This window comes from Hippocampus guttulatus, chromosome 16, assembly GCF_054856545.1.
Source record: "Hippocampus guttulatus isolate MCC_2025c chromosome 16, RoL_Hgut_1.0, whole genome shotgun sequence".
NCBI lineage: Eukaryota > Metazoa > Chordata > Actinopteri > Syngnathiformes > Syngnathidae > Hippocampus > Hippocampus guttulatus.
The window spans coordinates 2,291,714-2,313,988 of record NC_141276.1 but is presented as its reverse complement, the minus strand read 5'-3'; the positions used below and the strand labels follow the sequence as shown (position 1 = coordinate 2,313,988).

At 46.2% G+C, this 22,275-nt stretch overlaps 4 protein-coding genes, 1 long non-coding RNA gene and 1 other non-coding gene across 8 annotated transcripts; 3 read left to right on the top strand and 3 right to left on the bottom strand.

Annotated features, from left to right (window-relative positions):
- The first annotated feature begins 280 nt into the window (after window positions 1–280).
- Window positions 281–12,485, top strand: triobpb (TRIO and F-actin binding protein b). 3 transcript variants are annotated; one of them, XM_086132074.1, is made up of 16 exons: window positions 281–416; window positions 996–2,970; window positions 3,133–3,250; window positions 3,879–3,950; window positions 6,663–6,719; window positions 7,321–7,389; window positions 7,497–7,586; window positions 7,700–7,809; window positions 8,124–8,553; window positions 8,975–9,212; window positions 9,584–9,695; window positions 10,063–10,222; window positions 10,363–10,464; window positions 10,854–10,940; window positions 11,271–11,450; window positions 11,620–12,485. In XM_086132074.1, the coding sequence occupies exons 1-15, from the start codon at window positions 326–328 to the stop codon at window positions 11,430–11,432; spliced, it is 3,873 nt and encodes a 1,290-aa protein (XP_085988200.1). In that variant the 5' UTR covers window positions 281–325; the 3' UTR covers window positions 11,433–11,450; window positions 11,620–12,485. The 3 variants fall into 3 exon arrangements, with proteins under 3 accessions (XP_085988200.1, XP_085988198.1, XP_085988199.1); XM_086132072.1 differs by lacking the exons at window positions 281–416; window positions 996–2,970; window positions 3,133–3,250; window positions 3,879–3,950 and adding an exon at window positions 4,581–5,211 and having other exon boundaries at window positions 10,854–10,949; XM_086132073.1 differs by lacking the exons at window positions 281–416; window positions 996–2,970; window positions 3,133–3,250; window positions 3,879–3,950 and adding an exon at window positions 4,586–5,211.
- Window positions 12,486–12,561: 76 nt separating this feature from the next.
- On the top strand, window positions 12,562–14,117 carry ndufa6 (NADH:ubiquinone oxidoreductase subunit A6). The gene is made up of 3 exons (XM_086132077.1): window positions 12,562–12,736; window positions 13,681–13,796; window positions 13,893–14,117. Exons 1-3 carry the CDS (start codon window positions 12,598–12,600, stop codon window positions 14,022–14,024), a joined length of 387 nt encoding a protein of 128 aa, XP_085988203.1. The 5' UTR covers window positions 12,562–12,597; the 3' UTR covers window positions 14,025–14,117.
- A 176-nt stretch (window positions 14,118–14,293) lies between these two features.
- Window positions 14,294–15,629, bottom strand: smdt1a (single-pass membrane protein with aspartate-rich tail 1a). The gene is made up of 3 exons (XM_086132076.1): window positions 15,433–15,629; window positions 15,063–15,242; window positions 14,294–14,451 (listed from the first exon to the last, which is right to left on the bottom strand). Exons 1-2 carry the CDS (start codon window positions 15,565–15,567, stop codon window positions 15,105–15,107), a joined length of 273 nt encoding a protein of 90 aa, XP_085988202.1. The 5' UTR covers window positions 15,568–15,629; the 3' UTR covers window positions 14,294–14,451; window positions 15,063–15,104.
- A 186-nt stretch (window positions 15,630–15,815) lies between these two features.
- fam234b (family with sequence similarity 234 member B) lies at window positions 15,816–21,583 on the bottom strand. The gene is made up of 13 exons (XM_086132071.1): window positions 21,400–21,583; window positions 19,721–20,227; window positions 19,190–19,303; window positions 18,939–19,106; window positions 18,536–18,651; window positions 18,219–18,369; window positions 17,964–18,105; window positions 17,645–17,839; window positions 17,491–17,569; window positions 17,237–17,404; window positions 16,853–16,976; window positions 16,513–16,739; window positions 15,816–16,373 (listed from the first exon to the last, which is right to left on the bottom strand). The coding sequence occupies exons 1-13, from the start codon at window positions 21,566–21,568 to the stop codon at window positions 16,371–16,373; spliced, it is 2,163 nt and encodes a 720-aa protein (XP_085988197.1). The 5' UTR covers window positions 21,569–21,583; the 3' UTR covers window positions 15,816–16,370.
- LOC147192406 (uncharacterized) lies at window positions 16,859–20,350 on the top strand. The gene is made up of 4 exons (XR_015103142.1): window positions 16,859–16,989; window positions 17,231–18,394; window positions 18,511–18,734; window positions 18,957–20,350. It is a non-coding gene; the product is annotated as an uncharacterized LOC147192406 (long non-coding RNA).
- Window positions 21,584–21,986: 403 nt separating the features above from the next.
- On the bottom strand, window positions 21,987–22,140 carry LOC147192404 (U12 minor spliceosomal RNA). The gene has a single exon (XR_015103292.1). It is a non-coding gene; the product is annotated as a U12 minor spliceosomal RNA (small nuclear RNA).
- Window positions 22,141–22,275: the final 135 nt, after the last annotated feature.

The following is a 22,275-nucleotide window of genomic DNA, read 5'->3' as shown; positions in this document are numbered from 1 at the left end:
GAGCTCTTTGTACATTCTGAGCCCAGACTGTGAGCTGTACATCTGCGACGGAGATGACGACGACGACGACAGCGCTGACAGGTAACTACTGCGTTACCGATTAATCATCATGATAACTTTGCCTTGTCATTTATGATTTTTTTTTTTGTGTGTTACCAGTTCCCAACACCATATTAGACTTTTTCTTTACTTTAACTTCATCTTTGTTTTCATTTTCCACCGCCATCCCCCCTGACACTTTCCAAACAGCTGTCTTGACCAGAGTGACGACTACCGGGAGCTCAGCGGCTCCGGCAGCGCAGAGAATGAATACCCGCCGCCGAGAATGACTCGACTTGACCCGTCACCTCACCGAAGCGGCGCTTGGTCCTGGATGGACGAAACTCACAGCAGAGATGGTCTCAACGGGCGTTCAGGTCAGTTGGTGAGCGATCACAGCTAGCCAGGCCTGCTGGCGTCAAGACTATCAGAAGCCGTGACCTAAAATGGCGGCCGAAATGATAGTTTGTTCCATGAAATGGATGTTTATCTATTCCCAACAGTCTTATTTTCTTCATTTTGTCGTGTATTTCTTGGTTGATTGTAATCGTTTATTCGCCACGCGACTGTTTCTTTTTGTCCTCACAAGACGAGCGCACAGGCCCTTGATGACATCGACAGTTTTTCCATCCCCCCCGATTGGTACCAAACAGCCGGCCCGCCACTAATAGCCGCGTCACAGTTTTTTGTTGAGAATATCCAGTTCCGTATACGAACCTTCCGTAATCTTCCGACTTACTGCGCCTGACTGTTGAACTGTATATCCTGTTACAGCCAAAGGTGTTCTTTACCCGGCGATACTTGTGATGTCACCACCTGAGGTGTCCTCGAGCCATCGTCCGTAACATATCTTGTCGTGTTTTTACGTCGGGAAAGCTTGGCGCTCAGTATTTTCTCTTAAGGTTACTATTTTTTTCTCACATTGTTTAACTTCACCCCCCCCCCCCCCACCCCAGGGTTTAAAGAAGGAAGAGAGAAGCGAGAAAGCGGCTACTTCTCTCTGGGGAGGGCAGCAGGTGCCCGCGCCCCCCGTGGTAACAGCCCCCAAGCTCCTTTTCGCCATTTCGAAAGAGGCCATCCAATCTTTAGCAGTCAAAACATCGAGCCCAAGGATACCGTCCCCTTCAGAAATCCCGTTCTCGGTCTGGCCTCTGAGAGGCAGGTACCCGAGGTTCAGGATGAAGAGCTGCCTGTGGAATTCCTTCCTCCTGACCCCTACGACATTGCCGTTGAGGTTGAGGCACAGGTTGGCGCTCGTTCTCCGAGTCCGACCCCTTTCAAAATAGCTGAGTCGCTAGCCAGTGTGGAGCGAAAAGGCTTGATCCACTCGTACGGTAGAGGAACGGCTTCTTACAATTCTGCCTCCCAACATCTTGAGCGCTTTGATTCTTCGAGGCAAGGCTCAGCTCTACAATTTCGCTCTTCCTCCCCGCCACGTGGAAACGCTCGATTGAGGGATGATGACTTTCCTTCTCCGATCAGAGGGCATACCGTTGATGCTACGGAGCCGCGATTGAGAGGCACCCTGCGAGGATCGCATGGCCGACGTGTAGACTCAGGAACTTTGCCAAGAAACTTTAAATCTCTTGCCGGGTCAGTCAAATCCCAATCCAGTACAGTCTCTGATTTTCGGAGCGCCTTACGAAAAACGGAAGTAAGTGGATCCTTCGGTGGTCGGGGTCTGGAAAGCAGGAGCTCATCTGCTGGCAAAATGTCACTCTACAAAGCCGGAAATGCGATCAGTTCATTACACGGACTCGCCGATCCTACACACGCTCCATCTCGCAGAGCTTCTGGGAGTCGCCATGAAAGTCGTGCGTCCTCGCCCACGAGAAGAACTTACAGTTCATCGGGCCAATTTGTCCTCCGTAAATCGGAATCGATGACCTCACTGGACGGAAGAGGTCATCATGGACGCTGCGGGTCCCCAATACGAGAAGGCTACGACATTGAAAGTCAGGCTGTCCTGCGAAATGGACTGAATGGCCTCGATCATGAAAACCCAAGCCGCCCCCCAACCAAATGTTATGACACAATGAGTCAGCCGAAATTTAACAAGACGGGATCCAATACTGGCAGTGGCAGTCAAGTCCTTGATAGCTATTCTGAAAAAAGATCCTTTAGAACTGGTCAATATCCACTTCGAAAAACAGGAAGCTGCACTTTGTTTAATGGTCGTGAAAGTCGAAATTCCTCTCCTTCAAGGAGAAGTGATGAAACTTCCACTCGGTCGACACTGCGCAAGTCTGAAGTTAAAACCTTTGACAACCGTAGCTCTTTGCCATCAAAACAGAGCTACAGGGCCCCTCACCAAGCCTCATTTCGTAAAAATGAGCTTGGCAGCTCGCTAAAGAGAAATAATAAGAATACCCGTAACGCTTTGCCGTCTGGAAATACCACCAATGACCCTCCGGGCTACTCTGTCCTCAGACATGCCAACAATGGAGAGGAAGGCCGTTCATTTCAAAGAAAAAACAACAATAGTGTCTCAAAATCTGCCCCCGATCGCTCACCACGGTCATGGCGGGGATCGACACCTTCCCTGCGCAGCTCCTCGCTATCCCGCGCCGCTTCTCCCACCATGCGGAATGCACAAGTCCACAGAAACGCTTCCGTCACCTTGCAAACTCAGAGAAGCCCCGGTGGTCTTCGATCTAGGGATGGGCGACAGGGTCCAGAAGATCGCTACACCTCCCATCATGCTCAGCGGAGCCCTTCGCCTGTTCCTCCGATGAAAATGCACAGCCATGCTTTATCGCAGAGCTCCATGGATTCCTCCGAGTCTGTGGCCTCCGCTGGAAACAAAAAGGAGGAATATGCCACGATGGCTGATCTGCCCAAAGTCAAAAGGATCCATCAGAGAGATGAGCACGACAACATGGAGAGACCTCACCAGCGCTCTCGGAGACAGCAGCTCTTCAAACCAGCCAGGTTAGATTTGATTGAATGCAATAACGCACGATGAAACGTGAGATGTGCTCTGGGCGGCTTCCCGCATCCGCAATGGCGGCGCATCATAAGCACTCAGTGGTTGCATCGGCTTCTTCCGTGCATTTCATTGATTCGTCTGACACCTCCATTGTGCTCTTGCAGCCACTCCCTAAGCAAGCATCCCTCCCGAGAGTGGGAAGACACGGGGGAAACGGACAGAGAATGGCACTATGGCGGCATCGGGTATCTACCTCGAGTTCACTCCTGCTCCTCGTTGCAAGTAGGTTCAGAGATCGCAATGAAATGGATCCAATTGATTGGGGTCCGTCTGTCTGCCCCGCCCGCCCGTCTGTCTCGCTCGCTGACATTTTTCAGCCAAAGTAGCACATTTAATATTCTCTCAGCACACTCTGTTTCACACTAAACTGTTTTGGGAAGCATTTCTATCTTATGCAAATGATTTCGGTACCATGACGATATCGCCCCTTCACATCAAAAGCTTAGCTGCACAAGTATGTGCTGGTTATTAGAAGCTAATGCGCGTAACTATGTCCGCTAATGCGAATCTACGGTAACCTGACACGAAAGCGTTGCTTACCGTTTGGCTTCAACGTGATAGCGCTTTCATGCCGTGCCGACTCTGGCCTTCGCTTGACAATGGCAGATCTGGGAGGGCCTTCATGAGCGGAGAAACTTGGTACAGGTAGCAGTTATCATGTAAATTAGCTCAGCCAGTTAAAAGACTGAACATTTGTCACATGCATTCAGAATTTTGAAGAAGGTCAAATTAAGTTCACCATCAAAGGTTTGAATGTTGTGCATTTTTGATTCATTCTGAAATTTAACTCAAAAAACTGAAATCTTGTGAATACGTGTGCTCTTCTTAATTATGAGTTACTCCTTTTTAGAGGTCTTGCAGTCCCACATTAGATGCGGGCAGTTCTTGGACAGATTATCATCACATATCAGCGCCAATGCAGGTATGCGACACAGCTGGTACAAACAACTTTCACTGATTTCATTTATTTATTTTTTGAATTTTCTCTGGTGGCAAATCAAAACACATTTGTTGCATAAATGCAACACAAAATGCTTCCCAAATAGTGTCAGGAGCCCATTCTTCAGAACACGAAAGCTCACTCAGACGGTAATAAACATTATCTTTCTTTTCTACAGTTGTTCAGACCAGATGACAGCTTGCCCAGCGTTCACAGATCATGTTTATTATTTGTGGATTACACTGAACTTTCTTTTTGTCAACGTGCAGTTGTTTTGTAGATTCTCTACCCTAATGCCTACAGGCATTTCTTAAGACTGAGCCGTGTCACTTGTGGTGTGCTGCCTGGGGCATGTGTTGAATTTCCTGGGTTGCTCCAAGTGAAACCAACAGCGACAAAATTGGGTGACCCGGATGTAGGTGGTGTGGACCATAGATGTACTGTAGATACGCAGACGTTGCCTTGGCACTAATTGTACGTCTAAGTCGCGACCATATTGGATGTGGAAAAGGGAAGCGGTTGATGAAGATGGCTCATTCATTTGCCGGATAGAGATTTACGACTGACATTTTATACTCAAAACCAGATCTCATGGGATTAAGACTGTGTGTGTGTGTGTGTGTGGTGGGCAATTGAGAGGCATTTACTTTGTGCACTTTATAGGTTTTCACTCTATGGCGGTCAAACCATTGGCGTAAATTGACGCCTAGTAGATATGCCACATCAAATATGGCTGACGCGTGGACGTACACAGCAACGGTTCACGATGTTCAACGAGGTGCTCAGTGTCTATTTGTCTTGGCGCTGGCGGTCTTGGTGCTGCGGACCGCGAGCGGGAGCTACAGAGCTGTGTTTTCTTCTTCAAAGAGTCAAGCGGAGCCGCCCAGGAAGTAAACCACAAGTCAAAAATACGAGTCGAGTCGCTGCTGTCCAAGATCACGCTAAACGATTTTCTCTTTTTTAGCCGAAATTGCGTCAAAAGTGTCTTGTGTTTGGCAGAGTTCACTTTCTCCTTAAGAATGTGGAAGCTTCGCTTGATGGGACAGTGAACGGCGCGGTTTTTCCAAAGTCGATCAACGTTGGTCTTGACCAAGAAAGTTGTACAACTTTATTGACGAGTTGATTGAGTGAAGTCGAACGGGGAATTCCAACAGAGAGAGGTAGAAGTGTGTTTTTTCATGAGTTAACGGTACTTTGCTTTTTTCCTTCAACCACGTCCTAACCGGATCCTGTTATCATGACGGTAAGCTGTTTTTTTTTCAAAGCAACGTCTTCCTTTCTCACAGATAGACGATTTTGCAAATGAAACCCGATGTTCAAATGGCAACTACTTCAGTCTAAAATGTTTGCATTTGTATTCTCCATTTGCATGTTATTACATGCTTAAATGAGCCGTCCTGGACAGCGTTTTTGTCACAGTACAAGGGTGTGTTTTAAGTTGGTAGCATTATTGCTATTTAGGCTTCCGATTTGTTCATATGGACACTAAATTTAGTTTTGTACGCTTCCCATCTCTGGTTTTCTCCATTTCTGAGACCAGCGTAGCATTTAAAAAGTGGACCGGTTGCTTTAGCCATACTTGTATGCGTTGTTTACTCTAAAAATCTGTCGGCTGCTTCGTGCTTTCGTGTACGTTAGTCATTACAGTTAGCAATGACATCGGCGTCAGCGACAATAACAATGTCATAATATGCAAGATACATCATAAACCAAGCAGACCAAATCACCCCCATTTGTGCTTACGAAGTCTCAACGATAGGTTCTTGTAAAGCACCCACAGACAAAACACACACACACAGTTAAGTATTGTGAACATGGGCGTTGATCTTGGGGGAATAGAAAGCCTTCCCGGGGAGCCCCTGTGAAGCCCCCCACCCCAACTCAACACATTCGTTATTCAAAAATATCGTTTGGCAAAATATTTGTCTGGTCAACATTCACACCGAACGTCAGCTTGGATAGGCTCCAGCTCAACACCAATGAGGACAAGTGCAATAGAAAGTGAAGAGCTAATTTGATACAATGCTGAAAATAATACTGATACATCGGACCACACTCTGGTCTGGGATGCTGGTGAAATGCCTCGTTTGACTTCCCGCTTCGTCCCTATTGGCTCCAAACTTTTCTCATAGGAAACTGTAGCGGTATTATTGACTGCTGTTATTTTTACTGAGAGTGTTGGACTAACGTTTGTGAAACAAATTGTGGGAGTAGTCATTGCCAGTGAAAAGCAAAAGGGAGCCATGCTCAACAAACAAGATTGTCTCATCGGAAAGCAAGTACAGTACTCACCAAAACCACCTTCTCGAGTACTACATGTTTTTCTACGGTTTAAAAAGCAGAAACAGACTGACTGCTGGATATGGGTCAGGGGTTAGTTTGAAGAAAAAAAATTCTACTGTCACTGGTTTACGACAAGAGTGATACTTTTGCCCTCTTTAAACACCTCACTTGTTTTAATGGGTTTGCTGATGCTGATAGTAAATCCTTCGACCGGAGCACTTGGCTGTTACTTTTCACACCCGTGTCTGACGATGCAACTTTGTCGCACAGCACGAGACCACAGCCATGTTGCATGCAGTGGATATACGACGGATATCTACATCAGGAGCAAAAACCTTTTGTCCGTCATGTGACACCTCTGTATTTGCGGTGAAGGTTCCTCACATTGATTTGTGATTCTCTGCCCCGCAGCCTGACCTCCTAAACTTCAAGAAGGGATGGATGTCAAAACTGGACAATTCTGGCGAGGTGAAATACCCTAGAAGATGTACTTTCCTTTGTTCTCCTGCAACTCTTTTCTCCCCACCTTCCCACCGAGTAGCGCAGTTCGATTTGATTCGCAAAGGTTCACGCAGGGGTGAGCATACTTTTGTGCTCACAGGGCCACATTTACTTTCACACACAGACAGATGGGCAAGGAGTTTTGCAGATGAGGTTGAAAAAAATATGTTAAAACCTATCTTTAAAATAGTTTATTTTGAATGCTCAGTGGGTCTGATTGAAGATAAGAGTTAGTTGTGCGTGTTCCTTGGGCCATACTTTATCTGCCACTGACAGTAAAGATAATGGCATTAACCGTGCCGTGAAATTAGTGACCTGCAAATGAAGTCAACAACAAAGGGGACACAAAATATAATCCGGCGCTCTACTCACGAGAAGCAAATGACTCTGAATCCTATCTGCCTTGGTTAGTTTTGTGTTTTTCTTCTTCCCTTCCTTGCAGCCGCTCTCTCGAGTCCAACCAGTGGACAGCAGTTTTGGGCTGCTCGGTTCCCCTTCAACTTTTCTGTTTTGAAGTCCGTATATGTTTCGGTTGCGTTGTCTGACATTTGATATCTGCTGCATACAGTGGAAGAAGCACTGGTTTGTTCTGACCGATGCTGGACTGAAGTACTACAGAGACTCCAGTGCGGAGGAGGTGAGTTGAGTCGCCTGTTTTCGCAAGCATAAATGAACACGAGTCATCAAAACAACAAAAGGCGCGTTGGAACATCAACTGAAAGGGCGCTTGCGTCTTCTGGGCAGAAAGATGACTCGGACGGGGAAATTGATCTGAAATCCTGCATCAAGGTGTCGGAGTTTGATGTGGAGAAGAATTATGGGTTTCAGATACAGGCAAGTATTTCACTGCTTGAACATTGATTGTTTTCCTTTTTCTTTCTTTTCCCATCCGATGAAAATGCGGCCACATCTTGGTATCTTTGAACGTTTCATCTGTTCTTCTCCAGACACGGGAGGCCATGTTCACTCTTTCCGCCATGACAGCGGGAATCAGGAGGAACTGGATTGAGGTTTTAAAGAAATGCATCAGGCCCAGTACCTCACCAGACATCACACAGTAATTTTTGCATTGTTCTTCATAGAAAGTCAAGTTTTAGTTTTTCAGATTGTGGTCTGCCACTTGCCCATGCCTGAGGTAGCTTCAGATTGTATCCTATCCTCTACCGCTAACTAACAAAATGATGCTAATGCAGAGAGAGATGAAATGATATGAAAATAAATGTAAGATCACGATGACCAAAATAATCATGGGCATCAGTATCGTCACGCCGTTGCGAAAGTTAATGCAAACGAGTTGAAGGGCTTTGATTCTTTTTTGTTACCTTGAAATGGATCTTTTTTTTGTTGTCGTTTGTCTCAAATATTCTCCAGACTGCCTGATAGCAGTAGTGACAAGGAAAACGCCCACTCCCGCCTTCAAGCGCCTTCCCGGCGACCGTCATCACGGCACGCTGACGTGTCTTTGGAAGTTCCTGCCTCTCCGCGCAGGTTTGACTACGTCGAGCTTTCGCCCGTTTCTGCTTCGTCCAGCCACGTGCAGGCCAGTCAGCGAGAGATCGGGGAGGGCCACCACAAGGCGCACAGCCAACGGCAGGAGGACAAAACACGGGACGCCACCAGCGGCCAGTGGGAGGCTGTGCTGTCTCGGAAGGGCACCGGCGGAGGAGTCGATCAAAAGCTGCGCGTGGAGGATGAGATTGAGAAAAAGTGGGCGGAGTTTGAGCGGATGCCTTTAAAGGAGAAACCAACAGTGGGGTCCCGGCCTTCCAGCCAGTCAGCCAATGAGGCGCTGCAGAGGGAGGTAGTGTGTGGACAGGTTTTTTTTTTTTTTTTTTTTTAAATTTGCAAACAAAATTCTGATGCAAATTAACCTTCATCTTTTTTGTTAGATGAAGTCTTTTCCCCTTTCAGCCTTTTAATACTTCAAATAGACGCTGTCCTTCTGGCCTGTGTTTGCTTTAGCAGTATTCCTCTTAGCTCAAACTTTCTAGAGAGATAGGAGGATGTCAAAAGAAAATTATTGGACTTGAGGAATGCTGCCAAATCTGACCGCTGTGCGTCTGTTTTTTTTTTTTTTATACAAAATGTGTTCCAAATTTGTATTGTCAAAAAGTTGTTGGATTGAAAAAAATCCTCCCTCGCAGTTTAGAAATGCGACGGTCATGGTTAGACTGAGTTCGGCGCTCTCAGTGGGCTTTACTTCCGTCTTTGTCTCTCTTCAGGTGGCGTCACTGAGGCAACAGCTTGAACAACTACAACAGGGGGGAGGAAGGGGAGGGGGCGGAGGGGTGCCGGGTGGCTGCGGGCCCGACGGTCCGTGCAGCCGCAGCCTGACTGCCATGGACCAGGCTCATCGACAAGCCATGGCGGAGCTGCAGAGGCAGCACGACCGCCAGATGGCAGAGTTAGAAACCGAGAAAAACAGGCTGCTGCTGGAGGAGATTCAAGATACATCACGAGGTCAGCTTGACTATATTTTTGTACTGTATAATTTAAAAAAAAGGGAAAAAAAAGGGTTGACTCGTACGAAAAAAGTGAAAGTGGTGAATTGCCTCATGGTTTTGTTTCGTCCGTGCAAATACAGTATCAATGCACACTGGAAGAAAATGGGAAGTGTGACTTTGCTGCACTATTTCCCCAGCCACACTGTCCCTTGCACCACTTTTGACTCAGATGTTCGCACACTTTTGATTTAGGGACTCATTACTGGGGGTCCCGGGAACCCAGTTTGAGATTCACGGTGCATAAACAACCCGACCACCGCAAACGCACCTTATTTGGAAGAAGACGTGGTGCCTCAAGCTTCTAAGAATGTCATGTTTTTCTTTCAGTAATGGAGGCGGTCAAGAAGAAACACAAAGAGGAGCTGGAGAGAGAGGTGGAGAAGGTCAACAGACTAAGCAGCGGATCGCTTGATTCACAGAGCTTGCGCATCCAACAACAGTAAGAGATTTTGTCCGCGTGACATGAATTGATTGATGGGTAACGCATTGATTCCGTCTGAGCTTGTCCAATCTTGTTCACAGTTCTTTGTCTGAAGAAAAAAAAAAAAGATCACTACAGTGGCCACCACAGAATTTGGCTGTATATCGGCATTTCTTTTAAAAGCTTCACGCAGTTGCTGCAATGCTTTTCCTGAGGTGGTTTCAGGAAGTGTCGTCACATCAAGCCTCATTAAAACATGAAGTGACAGTTTTTTCCATTTGTCAGTCTTTCACCCCCCCCCCCCCTTTCTGTTCCTTCTCCCGAGGTGAATGGACAGCATTGCACTGAGGTACATAAAGTTGTGCTCATTTCCACGTGTCTGCAGGGCAGAGAGTCAGGCCTTGCAGAGAGAACTCGGCGGACTGTCGGAGCGCTACTCTCAGAAATGTCTGGAGCTGAACCGAGCTGAACAGAACAACGCCGAAAGGGAGAGAGAACTCAGTCGAAAGGAGCGAGACCTTGAGCAGCTCAGGAAAGAAAACAAAGTACGTTTTCTGACTAAAATGCACAAATAAACAGAAACTTGGATCGCGGCAGAAAAGTTGTCATGCGTGTTTTCAGTTTGTCCTGTAACAAAGGAAAAGGTGTTTCATGCCAATTGATTTTGAAGAACTCTTCTTTCCAGAGCTTACAGGACCGTTTGGCAGAGGAGCTCATCCGCATACGATGTAGCAACTCAGATCTGGGTTCAAAAGACAACAAAAAAGCAACATCTTGTGAACTCGAGGTGAGGACACTCTAGTTTCACCTCAACACTTGAAAGTACGTAAGGAGGAAGTCCTTCCATTTGCAGAGGCGGTATTTGTATATTCGCACCATGAGTTTGCCTGCTGCAAGTGTGTGGGTGTGAGTTTGCTTCACCACCTCGGTCTTTTGTAAGCAGATTGTTGTGAACGGCAAGAACGCTGCACAATGTGCAATTCCGACATCACTCCTCACTCTCTCCTTCATTCGCTGATGTAAAATATTTTTAGAATCCATGTCAATACCCCAAAGTCGGCATCGGCGGAATAACCCGACATCTAAAGATGACATAATTTGTGCCATCGCCTTTGAGATATGTCATGACCTTAGCGAAGGAAATGAAAACCAACCAGACTGTTGTTTCTCTTCCAGGTACTTCTCAGGGTAAAAGAAAAAGAGATTGAGTACTTGTATAAGGAGATCAGCTGTCTAAGGAATGAACTGCAGTTCCTCAACACGGTACCGTATGTGTGTGATGACATCATTCAACTTGGTTAAGCAGGCGCGGCGTCACCTATACGCTGTTTCACGCGCGCCGCATAATCCATGCTGTTGGATGAATGGTTTCCCTGATCTTTCCCCTGGCCCAATCTTTTAATTCCCAACCGCCCGCGTTGTGTGGACCTTCTGTGAAGCGTGTGAAAGTTTGTAAAAAAAAAAAAAATGTGTTCAGCGCTCAAAAGCAACACTGAATGCGAATGGCGAACCAGGAAAATGTGAGGGCTCGTTGACCTCGGGGATGTGATGACGCAACAGTATTTTAACACAAATGTCCACCATTCACACCAGGAGAAACGCCTGGCCAGCGAGCGATACGCGGAGGTCAATGAGGAGCTGAGTGGGATGAAAGGTCGCAGCGAGCGGGAGATCCAGAGTCTAAAGGAGCACTTGAGGCTGGCCATGGCCGCACTGCAGGAGGGCCAAAGGCTGGGCAACAGCATGGACCACTGAGAGCCTGCTTAGAGAAAGGTTTGAATTGATGCTTCTTATTAAGTGTAAGTTTCTGTAAATGCACAACAGTGCGTGGATTATTTGACATTTTCATTCGGCTCTGGGCAGAACTTGTCTTCCAATTGACCTTGTTATTCAATGCTAAATAAAAATTTGACGTGAGTCGGTCTTTTTTGCTGTTTTGCAGGTGTGTCTGCTTCAATGTGACTGAATGAACACGAGATACAGAAAAGTAGAGAAAACTTTGAGAGGGCGGGGCCACGATGGTGCCTGAAGTTTCAGTCTTTCCGCCAATCAGCAGCGAGGCCCAGCTGCAAACTGGCTTCATTACACTGGACCATGTGTGACATATAAACTGCACTTTGCCATTCTTCCTGGAACTTCTGCCTCTCGCGAGTGAAAGCGTGTATGAGTGTGCATTTTGTCTTAAAACTGGAATATTTGTCAACTGTTATATTGCTTATAGTTTCAGTTATTTCATGTTATTTTCAGCTTTTACTATGGATGAACCAATATATCCTTATGTGTCTGTTTTCGGCTTGAGGCCACCGGCTGACACAGAGCTACTGTCATCTCAGTTTTTGTTTTTTTAATGCTGTACAGCATACTGTACTTTTAAATGAAAGGCTAGTTTTTTGTATTGTTGTAAACAGAAAACCTGAGCTTGGGTTGTCTTATTTTTGTAAAGATGCTGAAAAGAGTTGGGATTCATACAACAGAGCAAAACAAATGATCACTCCTGGTAGGCTGATTAGACATGAAAGAAATTGTCTCTGACCAAATTCAGCCTCAAATTCCTTTGCTTGGAAAAATTCAGGATTGCTTTATTGCCCCAAAACACACCCAATTTCTTTTCCTCTGCGTCTTCATCATTACTGGCCAAAAATAATTGACAGGTGTTGCATTAATGAGCCAAGTTGTTGACAAAGATGGGACTCAAACATGTTGTGATAAAATGACTTACCTACCTTTAGAAAAATATATATTTAATATACTGTATTTACGGTATTTTGTAAATTATCCACTTTTTCAATCAATAAAACGAGAAGCTCATGACGTGCTCTCTGTAAATATGTCACTGGCGCCTGTCCTCTAGCGGGCACTATTCTGTTTGTACTACAACACCGACAAATAAGTCAGACGCGAAAGCTCGACGGCAGCAGTCATGGCGTCGACAGCTGCGACTCGCACCGCGGCCGGTGCTGCCAAAGTTGTGAAGCCCATTTTTAGCAGGGATTTGGACGAAGCGAAACGCAGAGTCCGGGAGCTTTACCGAGCCTGGTACCGAGAAGTCCCTAACACAGGTATGTCGCCCGACGCTGTCCGATTTCAAGGCTAAGAGTGTCAAGGTCGCGTCTGTGTTAGCAGCTAGCAGTTCGCCACTAAAACATTGGAGAATTTGTTCGTGTATTTTATAAACGTCATCACAGCATTGTTCATCTGGCTATTATGAGTACGCCTGTACTGTCTCAACACTTTATATCTTATATATTGCGTTGCAATCTTCGTTAATGTGCTTAAAAAAATAATTTACTCTGAAAGTAAAATAGCAAACTATTACCTCATCTAAAGCAAACGAAGGGGTCATATAAATTGTCATATTTTAACATTTAAATGTTTCCTTTATTTCCTATTAAAACCCTTTTAACCAACCCGTTTAGTTCACACAAAATGATATATAAGCGCACACACAGGTTTGCAATGTTGTGAGGGAGAGCGGTCCATACAGCTGATGAACGTGGTGGTCTATCACAAACCAATTGTAATCCAATAGCAAATAGATTACTTACAAAAATATATTTTCCGTAGGCCCACTAAAAGTAGTTTTAGCACAACAAACAAGAATCTGTACAGCGAAATGAACTACCGGGTTCGAGACAGAATTGGATCAAAGGTGGAACAGTTACTATTGTGAGGCTCCAAACAAGATATTCTCAGATGGCAGTGGACACTGAATTTAGAGCATCAGCGGGTTACCATAAGATGCAGAGAGACTGGAAGAGTAACAGAAAGGCAATGAGGTAGAAGTCCTTGGAAATGTCTTGGTTGATTCATGGTTCAAACACCTTTATCAAGTTTGCCAGTCAACTCTTGTGGAAAGTGCTGATACATTTCAAAGTTGGACTTGTACCATGTTGTTACTGCACCCGATACATAAAAACACTCACTAATTAGCATTTGATATGTGAAAGGCTTGAATGAAAATGCTGCTGTGTCAGCATAGTTTCTCATCTGTGTTTTTCCACAGTGGCGATGTTTCAGCTGGATATCACAACGCAACAGGGCCGAGACAAAGTGAGGGAGATGTTCAACAAAAACAAACATGTCACTGACCCCCGTGTGGTCGACATGTTGGTTATTAAGGTAACGCTTTGGAGTTTATTTCGTGACCATATCGGATAGGCCTCACGTTAGGAATTGTTGTAGTTATTTCCTATCTGCGTGTAATGTCACCTGCAGGGGAAAATGGAACTCCAGGAGACCATCCACGTATGGAAACAGAAGACACACATTATGCGTTACTTCCATGAGTCTGAGGAACCACGCCCTGCTGATTTCCTGTCCAAATTCTACCGGGGTCACGAACCCTGAACTCCTACTTGGCTTGCACCCCCCCTCCCTTTTTTTTTGCTTGCCTATTGTGACAGATGTTTCCTTTCATTGTAAATACACACGAAACATTCACAGGCTCTTGTTTGTGTCTGTTATTAACGAGCAAACGGGCTTTTTCGGGATTGCTATTAGAGGGGCTATTGAACAGAAATATCCTACCTTGATATTCGTATCCCAAATGCTAACATCATGGGCAGCTATTTGTCTCATTGTCGTATTGTTTCTCATGATGACATACAAAAATAGAGCACATTATCAAAACCTTTACTACAGCATGCGAAGACAAAACATTTCTAGAGGATTTTATCAGGCTCAATGACAGTTTAAAAATAAAGAAATCCTGATGAGGGCGCAAGAACTCCTGGGTGAGTGGTGACTTGTACCCGCAGATGTGTCAAAAGAAAATCTGTCAAGGAAAGGAAAAATATTCAAGTATTAACAAATGGATGAATTGATCTGTGCAAAACAAGGCAGTATAAGATGAACTACAGATGAACTTTGACCTCTAAAATTTCAACTTCGCAGATCCAGCTCTGTTTCAGTAGCCTACCTGTTGACCAAGTAACTGTTTTCTAACAAGGAGCTTAATGGCAAAATTCGGTTGTTCTCCCACCCGGGGGTCGACTAATACACCGTTCTCGGCGTCTTCTAGTATGTCTGTATCAGTTGCACACTGCAATTGTTTGTCATCTCTTGTTCTAATTTGAACAGCACGATGAAGAGGACTGTTTAAACATCAATTCATAGTGAAGAAGGAAATGGACTTGGCCCTTAATGGATCTAATATGTGTTGTGAATTTGTGTTCACTTACTTGCTAAAGAAAATAAAGTTGTATTTAAAAAAAGTACTGAAACATTGAACAGTTGGACTTTGAAATGTTTAGAGGTCGAAATAAGTAGTGCATTTTATCTGAAATGCGAGTAGTTTATTCAGTTGCTGACTGGTGTTCGTGCACGTGCCTGAAAACATTGCTTTAGTTTTTATATTTACGGAATGCCATTGAACGCAGCACCCACCTGGCCCGGGTGATTTTGTTCTTGATTGGCTCGCGGCGCTCATCAGTCGTCGTCATCGTCGTCCTGGGGGATAAAGATGTCGTGTTCCTCCAGAAGCTCAGCGAAGCTCTTGCTGATCCGAGTCCCCACATACAAGAAGGGCACCACTACCGCCGCGATCCGCCAAAGGCCGAAGGGAGTCTGCTTGCCCCGTGTCCCGCCCCCCACCATAGAAACATCTTGGTTGGTTAACGTCAGTAGAGATTAAAATTTAAAAAAAAAAGGTTCCTCCGTGGATGTGTCATTCTTCAACGGTGAAATCTCAAGTACCAGAAGTGATTCGTCCTAGTGAGTGCACGCTGTGCTTTACTCGGCTCGTATGAACACTCACCTTCTTGGGTTTCGGTAGAATGGCCCCGGAAGAGGAGCACGCAGCCGTCCGACACGCTGTCGCAGTCTTTGCCGGCGAGGCGAAGACGTTTGTGACAGCCGAAACCCAGCCAAGTCGACTAAGGGCTGACGCCATGATAAACAGCGTCTGGATGCGGCAAGACAGCAATGCGGAACCACGTTGAGGATGCGACGAGAACAGCGCCACCCAGCGCCAATATATTGGCACAGCAAAGGTATGGACCCAAACGTCCACTGGCCGCATACACAACCAGTAACTAAGTCAGTTGTGCTTACATTGGGGGGACAAAATAGACAGTGTATTCAATTAATCCTCTGTGCTGTTCCCCGAAAATTGCTTGAGTTAAAAAAACAAAAGATCCGTGTTGTGAACATTTTTCATTTTAATTTTTGTAGTACCGGAAGTTGCAACTTACAATAACATACTGTACTCATGAGCAGCCAAGAGAGAAAAAAAAAACAGCAATTAATACAAACAATACATCAACCCAATAAATACTGTACAGCAATCGATATTTACACACATAACAACTACAAAATTACCACGTGATCACTTGAAGGGATTCTATTCGTGATTCATTGTGATCTGAGAATATGCAACACTAGCCATGTAAGATTTACAACCATGAAGTACCACATTCACACTTCTTTTCCTTAAAACAATGTGCGGTGATCAAGTCCAAACAATTGATCTTTCACTAAAATCTTAAAAACACTGGCGTTCAAATAAATACAAGTTTTGAGTCAACATGATATAAATAACATGATGATAAACACTTCACATTTAATGAACTGAAATGAAGTACTAATTAAATAGACAAACGGGTGTAATGTAAACAGGTTCAAATGAATCTCGCCTCAGTGCAGTTCTCCAGTTGTACCCCTTCTTGTGACACAGCATGGTGGAAAAGCGTCCCGTTACTAAAAAAATAATACAAATCATGAATAGTGATGCACATTGTATGACCGTCCTGCATGATGTTGAATGTGTGGTTATGCTGTATATACTCATCAAGGTCAAATAAAACAGTTCATGACTGCGCTAGGAAAGGACCGTCACCTGATGTTTGAAGAACAGGCGTCTGTAGAACTTGTCAAGCTCAAACACATCCGGTTTCAGAGCTGTCCCAGAATTGCTGCTCTCGCCTAATCTGACCACTTGTCCTTGAGCGATGGCTGCCCGGAGCCGAATGCTCTTAACGATCCGAGCGGCGGCCTTCGAGTCGGGTGTCGGCCGCGAGGATACGGTGATGTAAGATGCCTCTTTCTGGCGCTCCTCATAACTCACTGGCACAAAGGATGGAGGAGAACATCCAATGAACAGAGTCATTGTACATGCTGGGTAGAATATCGGGGGTTCTTGCATTTTTTTCCTTATAAACGTATCCTCTGACTTCTACCTGTAGCAGCCACTGTGGTATCTGTGGTCTTGGCGAGCTGCATCAGGATCGAGGGATGGGCAGGATGCAACAGGAACAGCTTTCTGATGACCGGCTCTGCTGCCACAACAGCCGGGGGGGCCACCTGTGTGTTCAAGGTACATTTATTCACGAAATAGATATCCTTGATGAGAATGCTGTTCTTTCAGATGATAATCCTCCCTTTTGATCGACACATTCGGATAAGTATTGAGTCAACAAAAGGTTGATTACAGCTGATATCGTTTGTAGTGAAGCTGCATTGCACCTCATCATACTCGGGTGTATTTATATTCTCATGCGGCTAAATCAAGTGAGATGAGAAACAACCAATGTTGAGGACGCTTGCTCTCTTGGCAGACTCACAGTTGCCTTGGTGATATTCTTCTGTGCACCGATTGGCTCGCTGGCCCAGAAGACAAAAACGGAGAGGCCGGTCGAAGTGGAGACGGCTGCCGTTTCCAAAACAAGACGGGGGCACACAAACCGCGCCGTCCAGAGAGGACGGCCGTTCGCACCATCAATCACCTGCGCCTACGTCAAGAGAGAAATTAGGTCAACAACCATACAGGCGTCAACCGAACAGATACCTGATTGCTTAAAATAAAACCTCGCATTACCTTCATAATGCCATTTGCCGAGTGCTGGAAGAAAAGATCGAGGATTCCGTCCTCATTAAAGTGTCCTGGAGTTGGCTGGCTGTGACACACAAGGGCATGTTTCACAGAGACGTCACTCCAAATTCATCCTGTTCCAACGCGGCTCGATACCGACCTGTGGATGGGGGCGGAGTTAAAGGTCCACCGTTTGCGGACATCCCTCTGGCCGAGCACAGAGATCTTGCTGAAGCCGTACACCAACACCCAGTCACTCTTGCTGGTGTTCAGGTTGGAGACCGCGTCCAGGTTGTTGTGGTAGGTGCCAAAACCGGCCACCAGGGGCAGCAAGAACTCCACACTTTCAGATCCTCTACACACGCACAAAAACCAAAACAAAAAACCATCAGCACGCATTTAACTTTGCAAAAGGGAGCCATTCAACATAGAAGAGGCTCTTTGCTGTGTCATGCTGCAATGCTGCTGCTCAGGCCAACCTGAAGATGTGTATGAAGGAGGAGGAGTTGGTTTTCTTCAGTCCCTCCCACCTGGGATCCTTCCGCCTCAACGCGGGAATCACCGGTAACTTGCCGTTTGCACGGACGTACATATCCCGCAGCGAGATGGCCACAACGTTACCTCGGAAGACAGACCGATTGTTGAGATGAAATAAGTGTCAAGCCATCTGCTGCTTGCGTAATTCTACTTATGTGTCCGGAATCTTGAACATCGAGCTGAGAGTCTGCGGTTACCGAGGCCGAACACGATGTAGTGTGCCCCCTGTTGCGTCTCATGTAGAAGAGGCCCGATCAGTTTCCCTTGTCCGGTGAGGTTGAACGACACCGACTGTCCCAGTTTCGCTCCAGTCAGCCCGGAAATTAAAGTGAGGGAGAGATCCAGAGCCTGAAAGTAACCGCAGATGCGCGTGGTGAGTGAAACGCCAAATGGCTTGGAGACATGAGAGTTTGGCTGCGTCACTTGGCGCGGGGCTTGTTGAAAATCTCACGCGCATCGTCCCTACTGTGTCTGTTTATGTGCGGACAGGAAGCCAAGTGGGAAGTGGCTGCACCTCATCGGCTGGCAGGGTGGCTACCAGCAGATCCGGGACCGAGTCTCCCTGGACGTCTGGGAGTAACACCGCCTGAGATTCAATGTTCCTCAGCAGCGCGGACCACAAGTTCTTCCCTGTGAAGTCAAATGAAAACTCTTTGACGTTGGCCATCGTGCTTCTGTTCCACACATGCAAGATGTGGGATGCTTCCATAACAGTAAGTGGAGGTGGGGGGGGGGGACAATCTGGAGTTCGACTGTGTCTCCGTAATAACTCTTCTGGCAAGTCTGCCTTCTCGGACGATGGCGGGCGTCTGTCAGAATTGGTGAGCTCGGATCAGAATCTCCGTTGTGGTCCATCCAAAGGCGCTCGCGTGCTCAACCATGACGTGAATGTGAAAAGAAAATTGTGCTTCTCTCACCCGAGGTTCCATTCACAGCCATGATGCTCGACTTCCCGATGAGGAGACATACGGCTAACGGCTTGGTGTTGAGCTGCAGGCCGCACTGGATGTACAAGACCGACTCCCGCATGACTTTCCTCCATAGCGGTTGCCCGCTCGCACCAGAGAGGGCGACGGCGCTGTAAACTGGGAGCGCAACGGTACGAGTCATCCGAGCGGAGGCGACGCGTGCGCGTCAAGAGGTCAGAAAGTATCGAAAGTCGCCCTACTTTTGTTTCCTTGTGTGGGATGCGTGTCATTGGTCCACTCGGTGACGCTGAGCAGCACATCATCCACCGAATCGCCGTCGACATCCCATAATGCCAGCGCAGGCGGCGTGACACCTAGACGGAGCAAATGATTCACGTAGCTATGACATCATCTGATGCATTTGGTGCAAGTTAGAAAACGCCCATGGAGGAATATTCATTTCAATTGACGTCGTCTTATTCAAGGGCCGATGCTTTTTGCGAGCACACGTAAATATGTAAGATACGAACAACCATCCGCGCTCACACTCGCACCGAGGGACGATTTCGAGTGTTCCATGAACCTGCCATACAGGCGTGAGGCCATCGGCATTTGACTGCTTAAGGCTTTGCAGTTTTTGGAGGCATATTGCTCGCCAATTGAAGCCGTGATGCCAAATTGCCACGCGATGGCCTTCACGTCTGTCCAAATGATAGCTGAAAACAAAAGAAAGTACGTGGTGGCTTTTGGACAGCCTGGATATACAAATACAGCAATTCTGGTTTTGTTACCTCCAGCATCCCCGAGTGCTCTCTCCCATTTCGGCCTCTTTGCCAGTGCTCCTTTCTGACAGGGAATGAGGAAAGCGCAAAGAAGCACGAGAAGCATGGCACAGACGAGAGGCACCAGGAAAAAAGATGCCCGCACGGCGTTCTTCCTCCTCAGCCTCTTCTCTTCCTCTTCAGTCCCGTGAATCCTCAGTCCAGATCCGCCACACTGCTCCCTGTCCTCCGTGGACGGGCTCCAGTACGGCCCGCCTTTCACATCATCTCTGTCCTGCTGGCATTTACTGGGGAGTCGCTCTCTCCAGTCGTCGTCATCCTCCTGCGCCGAATCTCCGGCCGCCACCAGTCTTCCGACTCGACCTCCCCGCAGCTTTGTGGAGCCGCCGCCGTGGTAGTTGTCCCGACCCAGACCGTTGCGGGGGTAGTTGAGTACCAGGTCATCCTCTTCACTTTCGTCCTCGCTGTCTGCTTGGGTGAGTGGGTCGTACTCACCCAGCTGCGAGCCCTTTTTCCCTGCACACACACACACACACACACACACACACGTCTTGAAGCTTGAGTTTGTCAAATGCACCATTATATCAAAATGTCGACATCATGATACAGACCGACGGAATAAACAGACATGAACTGAGACTCAAGCGATTTACTTGACAGCTAACAGAGCGTTAAGTAGGCAACGCAATACGTTGGGAAAAGGAACAGAAACCCGAATGGCGAAAATCGGTGAGTCATTGACACTCCCGCAACACCGATGCCACAAGACAGCAGCAGATGTTACATGTATATATGAGAAATATTAACATTCTAAAATATCCAACATTTAATAACGTCATAATTATCAGAAAAAAACGTTGATGACTTTTTTTTAACATCCATTCATTTTTAAACCGGTTTATCCTGAAGAGATTCGCAGACAAGAACTTGAACTGGTCGCGAGCCAATCGCAGGGAACATAATCGCGAAAAACAACCATCCACACCCAAACCGTCACTGCGTGGGAACCGATCTCGTGCTGCCTGCATATAAGTCAGGCGAGTGTACCGCTACACCATCAGGGACACATTCGTAACAAACGAATTTAAATTACCATCGACAGAATAATTAATTTCAATTTAAGACTACACAACCGTAACTTTACACGATGTACTTCAGTCTGTCCTGTTCTTTGCACATGGTTGGCGAATGCATTTTTGGGTTTATTTTTCAGGTTTTTATTTGTTTGTTTGTGTAGCTCTATCATAAATTGGAGAACTATATTCGGGGGTATATAGGAAGTCGGTAAAATGGATCAAGGATTTTTTTTTAATGTGACGAAATTTGAAGGTAACAAGAAGGTGAAGATGCGCTCTCGGGTCAATGTGACAATGGGCTCTGAGGGGGTAACTTTAGCTAGCAGACTGCTAGCAGGTAGCAGAGATGCTTACACAAGAAAATTAGCGAGCACTTTCTGAAATACATGGACGCGTACCCCTCGTTAGGCGCAGTGTATGGCCGTTATAAATAACGTCCTGAAACACTCACCACGCGCCGGAAGGATGCTAATGAAGTGGCACGTAAAATGACCGATTTGCATGTCAGATGCGACAGATTCCATGGTGTTCTCGGCAATGATGCTGATCATATAGAGCGCTGGACGTCACTACCTCGTGTTTATAGTTGAGATCACGGTGTTTGCATCTTACCCGGTAGTTTGAGGGCACGGGACAAGACTGCTGCCATTTCTCTTGGAGCGGATTTGCAGTACAGCGGTGATGAGCTGTTGGAAACTGGAGGGGGGACCGATCCACCCCGCTGCGCTTGAATCTGTGCCTTTTGAGTTGCATCATGGGAGTTGTAGTTTGGCCTCTCCATTGTTTGAAGTCAATTGACAGGTCAGGTCTGTTTATAATGGACGAATGCTACCCTCTTGGTGATGTTTCATACCATCACCCTACTAAAATTATTATTTTAAAGTAGCAGACGATAATCTAACATGTTTGATCAACAAGTACATCAGGTTAAGTTTATGACGTCATTTTACACGGCCTAATTCGTTTTCATTTTTTGACTTGTTTTCCAGCAGCTAGTCGAAAGAATAAATTTATGTACATGTCGCAGAAGATTTGATGACATTGTTAAATATCATATGACGTACATGCTGATAAATATGTTACAATATAGTTGACAGGCGAAAATAAAGACATAACATCGGTTTGCACAGTGCATCGTGAACTGTTTGGTACGTGTCTTCGTTCCGTGGTAATTTTTATTTTTCCACCCGCCAGAGGACAGGGAAGGTCCAAGTCCTGCAAAGCATCTCGCAAAGTAGGCAAGTCACTTCAGCGGGCGGACCTTTCCCCTTTCAAAAATTCATCTCGTGATTTTTACGAGGACACGGGCGTCACCCCGCGTCGTTATTTTCCTTACTCATCAGTTTAAGGCATGCCGGTGAGCTCTAGTGAACTTGTATATATCCATGGTGACTATATTTGCTCAGTCAGAGTTGCAATAATGATGCTGCATCAAAATGTTCAGCTTTTTTTTCAACGGTTCATGTTAAACACAACACATTGAGTTAA

What these genes read in the sequence shown, in the direction of transcription:
- fam234b (XM_086132071.1), bottom strand. Translation starts at nt 21,568, where the DNA reads ATGGAGAGGCCAAACTACAACTCCCATGATGCAACTCAAAAGGCACAG. An exon ending in AGCACTCGGGGATGCTGGAG is followed by an intron (nt 19,304 to 19,720) that starts GTAACAAAACCA and finishes TGCTCCGTCTAG; the next exon opens with GTGTCACGCCGCCTGCGCTG. An exon ending in AGAATATCACCAAGGCAACT is followed by an intron (nt 16,977 to 17,236) that starts GTGAGTCTGCCA and finishes TTGAACACACAG; the next exon opens with GTGGCCCCCCCGGCTGTTGT.
- ndufa6 (XM_086132077.1), top strand. Translation starts at nt 12,598, where the DNA reads ATGGCGTCGACAGCTGCGACTCGCACCGCGGCCGGTGCTGCCAAAGTT. An exon ending in CCGAGAAGTCCCTAACACAG is followed by an intron (nt 12,737 to 13,680) that starts GTATGTCGCCCG and finishes GTTTTTCCACAG; the next exon opens with TGGCGATGTTTCAGCTGGAT. An exon ending in TCGACATGTTGGTTATTAAG is followed by an intron (nt 13,797 to 13,892) that starts GTAACGCTTTGG and finishes TGTCACCTGCAG; the next exon opens with GGGAAAATGGAACTCCAGGA.
- smdt1a (XM_086132076.1), bottom strand. Translation starts at nt 15,567, where the DNA reads ATGGCGTCAGCCCTTAGTCGACTTGGCTGGGTTTCGGCTGTCACAAAC. An exon ending in TTCTACCGAAACCCAAGAAG is followed by an intron (nt 15,243 to 15,432) that starts GTGAGTGTTCAT and finishes CGGGGCAAGCAG; the next exon opens with ACTCCCTTCGGCCTTTGGCG.
- triobpb (XM_086132074.1), top strand. Translation starts at nt 326, where the DNA reads ATGACTCGACTTGACCCGTCACCTCACCGAAGCGGCGCTTGGTCCTGG. An exon ending in GATTCAAGATACATCACGAG is followed by an intron (nt 9,213 to 9,583) that starts GTCAGCTTGACT and finishes TTTTTCTTTCAG; the next exon opens with TAATGGAGGCGGTCAAGAAG. An exon ending in AGCTTGCGCATCCAACAACA is followed by an intron (nt 9,696 to 10,062) that starts GTAAGAGATTTT and finishes ACGTGTCTGCAG; the next exon opens with GGCAGAGAGTCAGGCCTTGC.